The 15,659-nt window shown below is 43.7% G+C and overlaps 1 protein-coding gene across 1 annotated transcript; it reads left to right on the plus strand.

Moving 5' to 3' along the window:
- The first annotated feature begins 2,125 nt into the window (after window positions 1-2,125).
- LOC121865918 (cytochrome P450 6k1-like) lies at window positions 2,126-12,997 on the plus strand. Its single transcript, XM_042365472.1, has 4 exons — window positions 2,126-2,434; window positions 7,722-8,409; window positions 10,089-10,307; window positions 12,813-12,997. Exons 1-4 carry the CDS (start codon window positions 2,252-2,254, stop codon window positions 12,980-12,982), a joined length of 1,260 nt encoding a protein of 419 aa, XP_042221406.1. The 5' UTR covers window positions 2,126-2,251; the 3' UTR covers window positions 12,983-12,997.
- The last annotated feature ends 2,662 nt before the right edge of the window (window positions 12,998-15,659 follow it).

Here is a 15,659-nt window from a genome sequence, read left to right on the forward strand (position 1 = left end):
TAGTACGTTGGTTTGTAATACCTTTAACATTACCATACACTTGTTAACCACATTACTTGTTTGGGCTATTTTCAAGTTGTAATTCATTATTTTCAACATGAATTAAGTAAATAAAGTAATATAAAGGGGTTTTTATTTAGAAAGGGTTACCTGGACATTTACTTGCTGGTAATTTGAATACAATAGTAAAAGTAGTGTGGGTAATACATGGTGGGGAAAAATCGCATCCTGTGTTGAGGCAGTGTGATGCATTGACCAAGTGTGGTGCAATGAGCCAGTGTGATGCATTGACCCAGTGTGGTGCAATGAGCCAGTATGTTGCATTGACCCAGTGTGATGCAATGAGCCAGTGTGGTGCAATGAGCCAGTGTGATGCATTGACCCAGTGTGATGCAATGAGCCAGTGTGATGCATTGACCCAGTGTGGTGCAATGAGCCAGTGTGATGCATTGACCCAGTGTGATGCAATGAGCCAGTGTGGTGCAATGAGCCAGTGTGATGCATTGACCCAGTGTGATGCAATGAGCCAGTGTGATGCATTGACCCAGTGTGGTGCAATGAGCCAGTGTGATGCATTGACCCAGTGTGATGCAATGAGCCAGTGTGGTGCAATGAGCCAGTGTGATGCATTGACCCAGTGTGATGCAATGAGCCAGTGTGATGCATTGACCCAGTGTGGTGCAATGAGCCAGTGTGATGCATTGACCCAGTGTGATGCAATGAGCCAGTGTGGTGCAATGAGCCAGTGTGATGCATTGACCCAGTGTGATGCAATGAGCCAGTGGTGCATTGACCCGGTGTGGTGCAATGAGCCAGTGTGGTGCATTGACAGTGTGTGCAATGAGCCAGTGTGGCGGTTACCGGCGAGCCAGTGTGATGCGTGAGCCAGTCAGATGCAATGAGCGAGTGTGAGCCATTGACCCAGTGTGGTGCAGCGGTACGGTGTGGTGCATTGACGGTGGTGGTGCAATGAGCCAGTGTGATGCATTGACCCAGTGTGATGCAATGAGCCAGTGTGGTGCGTGTGACAGTGTGATGCATTGTCCCAGTGTGGTGCAATGAGCCAGAGTGATGCAATGACCCAGTGTGATGCAATGAGCCAGTGTGATGCATTGTCCCAGTGTGGTGCAATGAGCCAGAGTGATGCAATCACCCAGTGTGATGCAATGAGCCAGTGTGATGCATTGACCCAGTGTGATGCAATGAGCCAGTGTGGTGCATTGACCCAGTGTGATGCAATGAGCCAGTGTGATGCATTGTCCCAGTGTGATGCAATGAGCCAGTGTGGTGCATTGTCCCAGTGTGATGCAATGAGCCAGTGTGATGCATTGACCCAGTGTGGTGCAATGAGCCAGTATGTTGCATTGAGCCAGTGTGGTTCATCCTCACCTCTCCAAATCAGTTGTAAATAATATATGATAGTTATTACAAAAAGAAATCCTGTAACTGGAGTTGTGAGGAAGTGTCCAACTGGTCAGCATAAATTATGAAAAAAAAAACTATTCCCGTTTAAAATGAATTACCTAAAGATTATACAGTCCCAGTTTACCTCACCTGAAGATTAACCAGCCCATTATTATTTGGGGGCTTAAGTTTAGGTAATGTAGGTTAGATTAAGGGTTGTTAATCTTCAGGGAATAAAAGGTGGGGTGGTTAATCTTCAGGGAATATAAGGTGGGGTGGTTAATCTTCAGGGAATATAAGGTGGGGTGGTTAATCTTCAGGGAATAAAAGGTGGGGTGGTTAATCTTCAGGGAATATAAGGTGGGGTGGTTAATCTTCAGGGAATAAAAGGTGGGGTGGTTAATCTTCAGGGAATATAAGGTGGGGTGGTTAATCTTCAGGGAATATAAGGTGGGGTGGTTAATCTTCAGGGAATATAAGGTGGGGTGGTTAATCTTCAGGGAATATAAGGTGGGTGGTTAATCTTCAGGGAATATAAGGTGGGGTGGTTAATCTTCAGGGAATATAAGGTGGGGTGGTTAATCTTCAGGGAATATAAGGTGGGGTGGTTAATCTTCAGGTGACTCGCCCCTGCAATAGTACCCCAAATTTACTGAGGCTCAGATGTGACTGGTACTGTTATCTTGTCCCGAGAAAAAATTAAACTACGACACTCTAATCTATATTACTTTTTTACTTCTTCAGATTGAGCAAGAGGAGACACGGAGAACGTATATGACACAACAAGAAGTGGAATATGAAACAATAAAAAAACAAGAGAGAGAAAAACCCAGGGAATAAAACAAATATGGAGGCATCAACGTGGACTGTGGGTCTGGCAGTGGTGTTACTGTTCATTGTGTATTGCTGGAGGAAGTGTTCGTACTGGTCATCACGTGGTGTTCCCTCAAATTCCGTTTTTCGCAACTTTTACATTTATCTCCACATGATCTTCAAGCGTACTAAACCCTTTTGGCACTTCCTAAATGAGGTAAGGCTGTCTAACCTAACCTAACCCAACCTAACGTTCTTTATATACAAGTGTCTGGTGATGAATGTGCGCCTGTATTCCCACCTAATTGATTATAGGATCCACTGATTATAGGGTCAATATATCCACTTGAGTTTGCATATACAGTGATTCATTGACAACGTTTCACAGTTACTCACTGTATACACTCGGTGGAATCATCAGGTTCGTTTTTGTTTTGCTTATACCTTTTAGAACGATACCACCGTTCACGAAAATACTTTGAGATGCTTTTAAACCTCTATAATGCATATGTATAGCCCATCCAGCTTTTTATCGCTCTAGCTTTAAAGCCTGCAACTCTGTGTGTGTGTGTGTGTGTGTGTACAGCTATATGTCCTAGAATGTTCCTCTAGGTGCTAGGAGTTTACGATACAGTACATGGTATTGAAACATTGGTACAGTGGTTTCTCAGATCCAGTGGTGTGGGTCTCGAGGCTCTGTTGTTTCAGTCTTGGTGTCGGTCTCAGACCTCGAAGAATTACACGACTCATTTCAAATTTGTTGGAGGAAATTGTCACCTGGTTAAGTTTGAGTTCAGGCAGGAGTAATTAATTCACCTTAACTGCTAACCCCTCGTCTAAGTCGGGGAAGAGTTGACCATAATATATTTGGGATTTAATGGACCAAGATAAATTTTCTTAAAAAAGGTGACCCAGGTACCCGACTCCACTTAGTTTTTATATTACCACGCGCACGCACGCACACACACACACACACACACACACCCACACACACACACACACACACACACACACACACACACTGATCATAAGAAGAACATAAGAACATAAGAATGGAGGAAACTGCAGTGGGCCTATTGGCCCATACTGGGCAGTCCCGTTTACACCTAACCCTTATTGCTCATATATCCATCCAACCTATGTTTGAAGCTATCCAGCGTATTAGAGTTAATGATGATGTTTGGTAACTTGTTCCACTCAGCCACTATTCTATTTCCAAACCAATGTTTACCTATCTCGCGCCTAAATCTAAATTTATCTAACTTAAGACCATTGTTACGAGTTCGCTCCTGGTTGGATAGTTTGAGTATTTTTGTAATGTCCCCTTTGTTTAGCCCTGACTTCCATTTATACACCTCTATAATATCGCCCCTCACTCTACGTCTCTCGAGGGAGTGCAAATTGAGATGCTTTAACCTGTCTCTGTACTCAAGGTTATTAATGCCCGGGATTAGTCTTGTCGTTCTCCTCTGAATTCTTTCTAGGGATTCTATATCCATTCTGTCTTACGATGACCAGAATTGAACTGCATAATCCAGGTGAGGTCTCACAAGCGCAAGATATAGTTTTAGGATGACTTCACTAGTCTTGTAATTAACACTCCTTTGTATGAAACCAAATACTTTATTAGCCTTGTTTCGAGCAAATACAAATTGTTTACTTGGCTTAAGATTTCTACTTATCATTACTCCTAAATCTTTCTCACAGTCGGATTTCTCTACAACAACGTTGTTCATCTGGTTTCTCTGTTTACATCTCCTGGACTAAGTACTTTACATTTGTCCACATTGAATTTCATCTGCCATTTTTTAGACGACTCGATTTTTTGTTTTTTAGATCTTCCTATAGTTTGCGGAGCCCTAGTCAGATTTAATTACACGCCCTATTTTAGTGGCATCTGCAAATTTACGCATGTTGCTGTCTATGCCGATATCTACGTCGTTTATATATATAATAAAAAATAATGGTCCAAGTACTGAGCCTTGGGGTACTCCACTAGTGATGTTACTCCAGTCGGATTTACTGCAGTTTATGCTCACTCGCTGTTTCCTGTCCTGTAACGACGCCCTAATCCATTTTATAATATCTCCTCCAATGCCATGAGCCTCCACTTTTCTTATTAGTCTTTCGTGGGGAACTCTGTCACAGGCTTTGCTATAGTCGAGGTATACCACATCATAGTCGTGCCCATCGTCCATTGATTCTAAAACAGCTGAAAAGAATGTTAACAGATTAGTTAGACATGATCGCCCGCTTGTGAAGCCATGTTGGGAATCAGTGATCAACTTGTGCTTCTCCAGGTGATTTCGAATAGAGTTTGAAATTATTGCTTCCAGTTATAATTTGCCTACAATTGATGTTAAACTGATTGGACGATAGTTAGAGGATAGTAATCTATCTCCCTTCTTGAAAATCGGTATTACATTCGCTATCCTCCAGGATTCTGGTAATTACATACGGTTTTAAGGACATGTTAAACAACTTTGCTAAGGGCATACTAAGCTCTTCTTTACATTCCTTTAATACTCTGGCAAATATATCATAGAGACCTGGTGACTTATTAGGCTTTAGTTTGTCTATTTGCTTACTAACATCGTTACTATTCACTACTATCTCGCTTAATCTATTTTCTTCACTATCTCTGTATATAGTCCGTGCCTCGGGTATCATATTTAAATTTTCGGTGGTGAAAACTATTGAAAAATATTTATTCATATTATTGCTAATTTCTCCGTCGTTATCAGTTAGCTCGCTGGTATCTGACTGTATTCGTCCAATCTTTTATCGTGTTTTAGTTTGATACATTTGAAAGAATCCCTTGGGGTTTGACTTTGCCTCCCTTGCTACCTTCAGTTCATTATTCCTCTTTGCTTTTCTTATCTCGGTCTTAACCCTACTGGCCAATACCTTATAATAATCTTGGTGGTAAATTTCATCACGATTTATTCTCCTACCTATAGCCTTCCTTTGTCCAATAATATTCTTTAAATAATTATTTATCCATTAGAGTCATTGTTATATGATCCAAGTTTTCTGTATGGTATTTTCTGCCTTTGTGCATTAAGTAACTCAATATTTAAATTGTTGTGGAACTCGTCAACCTCAGATCTTGTGATCAGGTCATCCTCAGCCGTTATATTTTGTGAGGTTATCGTTGTCAGGTCTCCAAGTAGAGTGAGGTCGCCCTCTGTGGGTACATTGTGTGAGGTCATATAATTCACACCCAAACGTGATACCTCTTTTCTCAGCTGCCTTTTCAAACTATCAAAGTTTGCCCTTCTGAAATCTGGAACTTTAATGGAATTTTCCTTGCCACTGCCTTAAATTCTAATATGAATCTAATTTCTTTGTGGCCGCTGTTCGCAAGTTCGTTCCCTACCTCGGCAGTACTAATGAGGTTTTCTCAGTTTGACAGAACTAAATCGAGTATATTATTACCCCGGGTGGGTTCGGTTATATGTTGGCTTAGGAAACAGTCCTGGATTGTTTCAAGAAAATCCTCTGATTCTGGGTTATCAGTAAGGTCGATCCAATTTATTTGACTAAAGTTAAAGTCGCCTACTATACAGACGTTGCTGTGTCTGGATGCCCTGTGTTATTTCATCCCAAATAAGTCGCTCATTAACTCTATCAAGATTAGGAGGTGATTAGATTTCCCCTACCATCGGTTAATTCTATCAAAATTGATTCTTTATTCAGTTCAGTTTTTATTTCCTAATTTATTTCACATTTCACATTATCCCTGACATAGATTGCTACTCCGTCACCTTTCCTAATCTGCCTATCGGTATGGCATAATTTGCAACCTGCAATTTGGTACTCGACAGGTAACTTACGTGAGTCTAAGTTTATCCATGTTTCGGTGAATGCTATTATATCGATTTTTTTAGGTACATTCCAACGCCCTGATTTCATCCATTTTGTTTCTCATACTCCTACTGTTTGAGTAATAGACATTTAAGTTAGTCGTGTTCTGAGTCCTCTCTTTGACGCGTTTGGGTTTTAACTCCCTGCCTAAATTAGTTTCGTCATCATTCCTAGCACTATTTCTCTGTAACCTTTCACTTTGTTTATCCTCTGCCACTGCAGTCTCCTCCACCTCCGTACCCATATGTTCCCCTAGCAATTTAAAGATTTCGACATTTTTTGAATTGCCCTCTTGAGATAGCCAGCCAGAGATGCCACCCCAGCCCTAGACAGATGTACCCCATCCTTAGCATAAAGGTCCCTTCTTCCGTAAAAGTTGTCCCAGTTGCCCACGAATGGGACTGATATTGACTTGCAATATCTGTCAAAACTGCCGTTGACACCAACTGCCCTTGACAACCATTCATTGCCACCTTTCTTTCTAGACAGGACACCCCATATGATAGGGATCCCTCCCGTCTACCTAATATGTTCTATAGCTGTCTTGAACGTATCAAGGAGCTCCTCACAAAAACACCGGCTAATATCATTGCCTCCTGCACTGAGGCAGATAATAGGTTTGTTCCCATTACCAGACAAGATATTGTCCATCCTGTCAACCATATCCCCCACCCCAGCTCCTGGCAAGCAAACCCTCATCCTATTTTTCTTTTTACCACAAAAAGCTCTATCCAAATACCGTACCTGGTAATCGCCAACAATTAAGGTTTTCTTACCTTCCTTGTTCACCCTGTCCCTGACTATGCTAACGTCCACTTCGTCTATCAAAGGACTAAAAGAGTTTTTACACTTAGCTGCTGTTGTCTTATCCTTGGTGTGTTTTCTTACCACCAGTTTGGTCGTTCCTCTCCTCACAACCTTCCATTCTCCTGAGTTTTCGTCAGACACTGGCTTTCCTTCTCTTGTTTCTTTCTTCATCTTCACTAACACTTCCTTTAATTTCAAGTTTTCTTCCTTGACCCTCTCTAACTCGGTCAGAAGTTCAGCCCTCAGAAGGGCACATCCCTGTTCTGAAGTAGCACTAGCCTTTACCGGTATTACAATATGGTGAATTTGTGATTCAGATGAGCTTTATTACCCGAGGTTGTTTTTAACCCCTGCTGGTGAGCCTGGGTCCCTCTCACCGCTTCACCCCCAAAGACCAGCCCTGGCCTCACCCATGACACTACACAGCCTCTCACAGTTCTCTGTACAATATCAACAATCTGTTAACTCTAATCACACTGTCGTGTAAGAAATGTTCAAGTAAAACAACTTGTTTATTTTGTCCTTAAGTTTCTTAGTTCAAATGTTGATATTCTATAACAATGCTATTGGTTAAATCAGTCAGCTGTAATACCCTTAGTAGCTACAGTAGCAAATATTTACATGATTTAAGACAACACTTACCTGCCATCATCCAAGAATTTCAACCCCCAAAACAATTTACAAGTATGAACCGAGATCCTAATGTCTTACTTAAAAGAAAAATACTATTTGTTCATGACGCCACAACTATTTTCATAATGTGCCCCCGTGTTTGATCCTATAACATCTACATGTTATTTAAATACATGTTAATGTTTCTCTTCACCCAGACGTATCACGAGAATGAAGGGAACAACTTCGTAGGCGCCTACGAGATCTTCAAGCCGTCCCTGATCGTGCGTGACCCTGGGCTAGTCAAGCGCATTATGATTCAGGACTTTGACCACTTCAGCGAACGCAGGACATTTGGTAATTCCAAGAAAGACGAATGCTTTAGAGAAATGCTTTTTCTCATCAACGGCAGCCACTGGAAAGGCGTCAGGTCTATTATGTCCCCAACTTTCACCTCCGGCAGGATGCGTCAAATGTACCACCTAGTGGAGGAGAAAGCAGATGCTTTAATAGAACGTCTTCAGCGACACTGCCAAGAGAAATCTTTCGTTAAGACAAAGACAATTTACGCCCGTTATGTCATGGATGTTATAGGTACCTGTGCTTTCGGTATCGAGTGCAACTCCATCAACAATGAGGAGGAAGAATTTTGCAAGAAAGCAAGTGAGCTGAACGCCATCAGCGCGCGGGGAATATTACGGGGAATAGCTCTGTTAACGCTACCTAATTCAGTGTTGAATGCAATCGGGATTTCTTTTACCACTCCACCGTTCCTGTTCTTCCAGCGCGTGGTGGAGGAGACAATTAAGAATAGAGAGATGGGAGTGAAGCGGGGAGACTTCCTGGACCTGTTGTTAGAACAGCGGGAGGAGCAGAGCAACTCGAACACTAAGACACCTAAGTACCGTGAGTGTTGTTCAGGTCTTTGTTTAGTATTTGTTTAAATTCAGATTTGGCATCGGTTGGGAGGATGATTTTCTTCTCTCAGAGGGACAAACAGAAGGCGATCAGTTAATTAAGACAGTATCGGCACTGTTTAGTACTCATCTTGGCCTCCGTCTTTGTAAGTTAATCAGTTATAATATGCATTATCACCAATTAAAATTAAAACTATATAAACGAATCTTCGAAAATCCAGAGCCTTAGTTAGAAGACGCCACCTGGAGCCTCAAGTCACCCCCTGCCTCCTGGTAATGATATAACTCATAATCTGTTTTCATTCGATGTTTATGTAAACATTACAGTTGATAGAACATCTTTGGTCAACACAAGACAGAGGCCACCAAATATGGTCATAGCGTTTATCAGCTGAGATGTACAATAACAATACCCTATTGTTTATATGCATGAATTCCTTATAAACTAAAGAACATACGTGAATTACTCAATAATGCAACACTATTGATAATAATATTAGATTCGATGCATTTAATGAGAAATGTCTTTAAGGTTAGGAATTAATGTAAGAAAAATTAAAAAGGAAAGAATATATTTTGTCTGCACTTGACGGGGTTTTAAAGTCACTTATCACACGAGATTTAACTGTTGTCTAAATTACAATATTTTGTTCCCCTGTAATTTAATCACGCTTAAAAGTTGGTGTTGGCTGTTGATCTCCAAATAGATTCAGCGGGGCCTAACAGTTTACAGTGTATCAATGTAAAGAATAACTTTTTTTCACAGTATTTGTAATTTCTTTCATTTAAAGTTTTTAGGAGGTGCCAAGGAAATACTGTGACACCGCTACTTAACGAATTTTATTGTGTAGATTCTGCTCACGATAGGTTTAGTTCTTTGAATTTATTAGCTGCCAGTCTGAGCTCCCATTAGTATGCATTGACAGATTAATGCCAAGTGTACAGCACAAAATGCAGCTGACAAAAAAAACAAAACAAGCATCGTAATAAGCTTTTTGATTAAGTAGCAACTTAAGTAGCATGGGACGTCATTTTCTCATTATTTTATTTATTTCTTTGTTTTATGTGATTGCAAGACTTGAAACCTATTGGGTGTCACTTAAAATACGACTTTTCCTCTGTACTGTTTTACTCTCTTGGGTTAAGATCTCGTACTGTAGGTGTGGTCGTTCAGTTTGACAATGATCCTTTATTAACTTGCAATAGTTTGTATGGGGGATCAAGGTACAAGTAAAGCCTTTCTTAACCTAACGCTGCTCAGGTTTCTTTCATTCTTATTATGTTCTCAGAGTAAGATAAGTTAGATTAGACTGGAATACGTTTAAGTTAGTTTAAGTTTGTCTGGGATGAGGTTAGGTTAAGTTAGGTTAGGTTAGGTTAGGTTAGGTTAGGTTATACTGGGGTTAGATTAGGTTATGTTATATTAGACTGGGGTATAATAAGATAAGCTCATGTGTGTTTAGGCCAGACTACGTGAAACTAAGATTAACTTATATTTGACTGTGCTAAAGGTTTCTTGTCATTATATAATTGTATCATATCTCACCAAGAGTAAAATTTTCAACGTTTTCGGTTAGGTTAGGTTAGGTTCGATGCTCTTTCACATTACTGTACAGTACAACTCGACCACTTCCTGCTGAGCACTACCTCTTGGTCTCTCCTTTCCAGCTATAAAAGACTCGACGATCGTCGCTCAGTCCGTCCTATTCCTTATCGTGGGTCATGAAACTACAGCCGGCACCATGGCCTTCGTCTCCTACTACCTGGCCCGCAACCCACACCTCCAGCACCGACTTCGTCAGGAACTGAGGGACATAGTGGAAGAACACGGCACGCTTACCTACCAGACCATCATGGAGGCGCCATTCTTAGACGCCATTTTCTCAGGTGATGAACAGTTACTTAACTTTTTAGATATTTTTTTATTCTTTCTTTTTTATTTACTAATACTTTTAGAGGTTTGAAATAAAGTAGATGCTCGTGGTTACTCTTCAGCTGCGTTACCAAGAGAAAGCCGAGCACCGTTTGGCTCGCAACACTAAATTTGCTGTGGAATAACGACATTGGATCAACGCTTCCATGGAAGAGTTGTAAAATCATGGGAAATTACTGGCGAACCGAGGCACGGTGCTCTGTGGCCAGTGCCCCTCACGGTGGTTGACTCCCCTGCTGACGGTGGTTGACTCCCCTGCTGATGGTGGTTGACTCCCCTGCTGGCGGTGGTTGACTCCCCTGCTGGCGGTGGTTGACTCCTGCTGACGGTGGTTGACTCCCCTGCTGATGGTGGTTGACTCCCCTGCTGGCGGTGGTTGACTCCCCTGCTGGCGGTGGTTGACTCCTGCTGACGGTGGTTGACTCCCCTGCTGATGGTGGTTGACTCCCCTGCTGGCGGTGGTTGACTCCCCTGCTGATGGTGGTTGACTCCCCTGCTGACGGTGGTTGACTCCCCTGTTGACTGTGGCTGACTCCTGCTCATAGTGGTTGACTTCCCCTATTGACTGTGGCTAACTCCTGTTGACTGTGGTTGACTCCTGCTGACTGTGGTTGACTCCCCTGCTGGCGGTGGTTGACTCTGCTGACGCAGTGGTTGACTCCCCCTGCTGACTGTGGCTGACTCGCTGATAGTGGTTGGATTCCCTGGCTGACTGTAGGCTTACTCCTGTTGACTGTGGTTGACCCGTTGACTGTGGTTGACTCTCCTTGCTGGCGGTGGTTGACTCCCCTGCTGGCGGTGGTTGACTCCCCTGCTGACGGTGGTTGACTCCCCTGTTGACTGTGGCTGACTCCTGCTGATAGTGGTTGACTTCCCCTGTTGACTGTGGCTAACTCCTGTTGACTGTGGTTGACTCCTGCTGGCGGTGGTTGACTCCCCTGTTGACTGTGGCTGACTCCTGCTGATAGTGGTTGACTCCCCTATTGACTGTAATAACTCCTGCTGACTGGTGGTTGACTCCTGTTGACTGTGGTTGACTCCCCTGCTGGCGGGTGGTTGACTCTCTGCTGACGGCAGGTGGTTGACTCTGCTGACGGTGGTTGACTTCGGTTGACTGGGTGGCTGACTCTGCTGATAGTGCGGTTGACTCTGTTGACTGTGGTTGACTCCTGCTGACTGTGGTTGACTCCCCTGCTGGCGGTGGTTGACTCCCCTGCTGACGGTGGTTGACTCCCCTGTTGACTGTGGCTGACTCCTGCTGATAGTGGTTGACTTCCCCTATTGACTGTGGCTAACTCCTGTTGACTGTGGTTGACTCCTGTTGACTGTGGTTGACTCCCCTGCTGGCGGTGGTTGACTCCCCTGCTGGCGGTGGTTGACTCCCCTGCTGACGGTGGTTGACTCCCCTGTTGACTGTGGCTGACTCCTGCTGATAGTGGTTGACTTCCCCTATTGACTGTGGCTAACTCCTGTTGACTGTGGTTGACTCCTGCTGACTGTGGTTGACTCCCCTGCTGGCGGTGGTTGACTCCCCTGCTGACGGTGGTTGACTCCCCTGTTGACTGTGGCTGACTCCTGCTGATAGTGGTTGACTTCCCCTATTGACTGTGGCTAACTCCTGTTGACTGTGGTTGACTCCTGTTGACTGTGGTTGACTCCCCTGCTGGCGGTGGTTGACTCCCCTGCTGGCGGTGGTTGACTCCCCTGCTGACGGTGGTTGACTCCCCTGTTAACTGTGGCTGACTCCTGCTGATAGTGGTTGACTTCCCCTGTTGACTGTGGCTAACTCCTGTTGACTGTGGTTGACTCCTGCTGACTGTGGTTGACTCCTGCTGGCGGTGGTTGACTCCCCTGCTGACGGTGGTTGACTCCTGCTGGCGGTGGTTGACTCCCCTGCTGGCGGTGGTTGACTCCCCTGCTGATGGTGGTTGACTCCCCTGCTGACGGTGGTTGACCTTTGCTGACGGATTAATTCACCTTAAGTTTAACCCTCCCAGCTATTTCACCGTAAAATTAACCACCCAAATGTTAACCTAACCTAACCTATCATAACCCTCCACCCAAGGTAACATCAGAGTGTTTAATCATCAGGTGAACTAATCTAGGGGCTAATTTTCAGGTGAATGTATGAGAAACTCTTCAGAATGAGATGTATCTATTTACGCTGTGATGTACAATTTGTTGATATTTTACATTAATATTTAATTCAAAGTTAAATGGAAACCTAACCTAACCTAACCTGACAAAGATATCTTCAGGTGTGTTAATTGCTCTGCCAGGTAATATGTTTTATGGGTTTGGGAATCTTGAGAATTGTATATGTACAGTACAAGACCAAGAAAGGGTATTATTACTGTAGTAGAAGAAGTAGTAATTCTATTATTATTATTATTATTATTATTATTATTATTATTATTATTATTATTATTATTATCATCATTATTATTATTCCCGAACAGAGACTCAGAGACTCAACCCGATAGCAGTAGTAATTGAACGACAATGTTCTCAAGACTACAGGTTAGTCATACATACACACGCATACTCCCATACACACACCCATACTGTTATACACATACTCATACAGTCATACACACACTCATATTGTCATACACACACAACCATATAGTCATACACTCACACCCATAATGTCATATACACACCCATACTGTCATACACACACACCCATAGTCATACACCCATCCATAGTCATACACCCACCCATAGTCATACACCCACCCATAGTCATACACCCACCCATAGTCATACACCCACCCATAGTCATACACCCACCCATAGTCATACACCCACCCATAGTCATACACCCACCCATAGTCATACACACACCCATAATCATACACCCACCCATAGTCATACACTCACCCATTGTCATACACCCACCCATAGTCATACACCCACCCATAGTCATACACTCACCCATAGTCATACACCCACCCATAGTCATGCACCCACCCATTGTCATACACCCACCCATAGTCATGCACCCACCCATTGTCATACACCCACCCATAGTCATACACCCACCCATAGTCATACACACACCTATAGTCATACACCCACCCATAGTCATAAGTACACCCACCCTAAGGTCATACACCCACCCATAGTCATACACCCACCCATAGTCATACACCCACCCATAGACATATACACCTACCCATAGTCATACACCCACCCATAGTCATATACATCACCCATTGTCATACACCCACCCATATCATACACACACACACACAGTCATTCTGCCACTCCACCCATAATCATAGAGACACACTCATAGTCATACACCCACCCATAAATAAGTACACCACCCATAGTCAAACACCCACCCATAGTCATACACAAACCCATAGTCATAATAACCCACCCATAGTCATACACCCACCCATAGTCATACACACACCCATAGTCATAATAACCCACCCATAGTCATACACACACCCATAATCATACACCCACCCATAGTCATAAGTACAATTCCACCCATTGTCATACACCCACCATAGTCATACAACGCACCCATTGTCATACACCCATAGTTACACACACACACACACAGTCATACACCCACCCATAGTCATAAGTACACCCACCCATAAATACACACCCACCCATAGTCAGGTTAATACACCTATAGCTGCATACACCCACCCATAGTCATATACACCCACCCATAGTCATACACCCAACCATAGTCATACACCCACCCATAGTCGTACACACCCACCCATAGTCGTACACCCACCCATAGTCATACACCCACCCATAGTCATACACCCACCCATAGTCATACACCCACCCATAGTCATACACACACCTATAGTCATACACCCACCCATAGTCATACACCCAACCATAGTCATACACCCACCCATAGTCGTACACCCACCCATAGTCGTACACCCACCCATAGTCATACACCTACCCAGAGTCATACACCCACCCATTGTCATACACCCACCTATAGTCATACATTCACCCATTGTCATACACCCACCCATAGTCATACACCCACCCATAGTCATACACCCACCCATAGTCATGCACCCACCCATTGTCATACACCCACCATAGTCATACACCCACCCATAAATATACACCCACCCATAGTCATATACACACACTCCCTAGTCATACACCCACCCGTAGTCATACACCCACCCATAGTCATACACCCAACCATAGTCAAGGGTTGACCCACCCAAGGTCGTACACCCACCCATAGTCGTACACCCACCCATAGTCATATACACCCACCCAGAGTCATACACACCCACCCAGAGTCATACACCCACCCATTGTCATACACCCACCCAGAGTCATACACCCACCCACAATATCATACACCCACTCATAGTCATAACACCCACCAGAGTCATACACCCACCCATTGTCATACAATTCCACCCATAGTCATACATCATCTACCCATTGTCATACACACCCACCATTGTCATACACACACCCATAGTCATACACCCACCCATAGTCATACACCCACCCATAGTTTATACACCCACCCATAGTCATGCACCCACCCATTGTCATACACCCACACATAGTCATACACCCAACGCATAGTCATACACCTACCTATAGTCAAGGCGTAATTCCACCATTGTCATCATACACCCACCCATTGTCATACACACACCCATAGTCATACACCCACCTATAGTCATACAATTCCACCCATAGTCATACAATCTACCCATAGTCATGCACCCACCATAGTCATACACCCACCATAAATAGTCATACACACCCACCATAGTCATGCACACCCACCCATTGTCATACACTCCACCCATAGTCATACACCCACCCAGAAGGTCATACACCCACCCATAACAAGTGCACCCACCCATTGTCATACACCCACCCATTGTCATACACACACACCCATAGCCATACACCCACCCATAGTCATACATTCTTACCCATTGTCATACACCTACCCATGGTCATACACCCACCCATAGTCATAATACCCACCCATTGTCATACACCCACCCATAGTCATACACCCACCCATAGTCATACACCCACCCATAGTCATACACCCACCCATTGTCATACACCCACCCATAGTCATGCACCCACCCATAGTCATACACCCACCCATTGTCATACACCCACCCATAGTCATACACCCATCTATACAGTTATACGAGAGAAGTTGGCCAGGAGTGTCACCCAATCACACATTACCTCACCCTATTGGGCTGACGTCATTGGTTGCCTTACACAAGACACTGGGTGGTGGGAGGAGGAGGGAGTTGTCC

Source organism: Homarus americanus, unplaced genomic scaffold (genome assembly GCF_018991925.1).
Source record: "Homarus americanus isolate GMGI-L3 unplaced genomic scaffold, GMGI_Hamer_2.0 scaffold55279, whole genome shotgun sequence".
Classification (NCBI taxonomy): Eukaryota; Metazoa; Arthropoda; class Malacostraca; order Decapoda; family Nephropidae; genus Homarus; species Homarus americanus.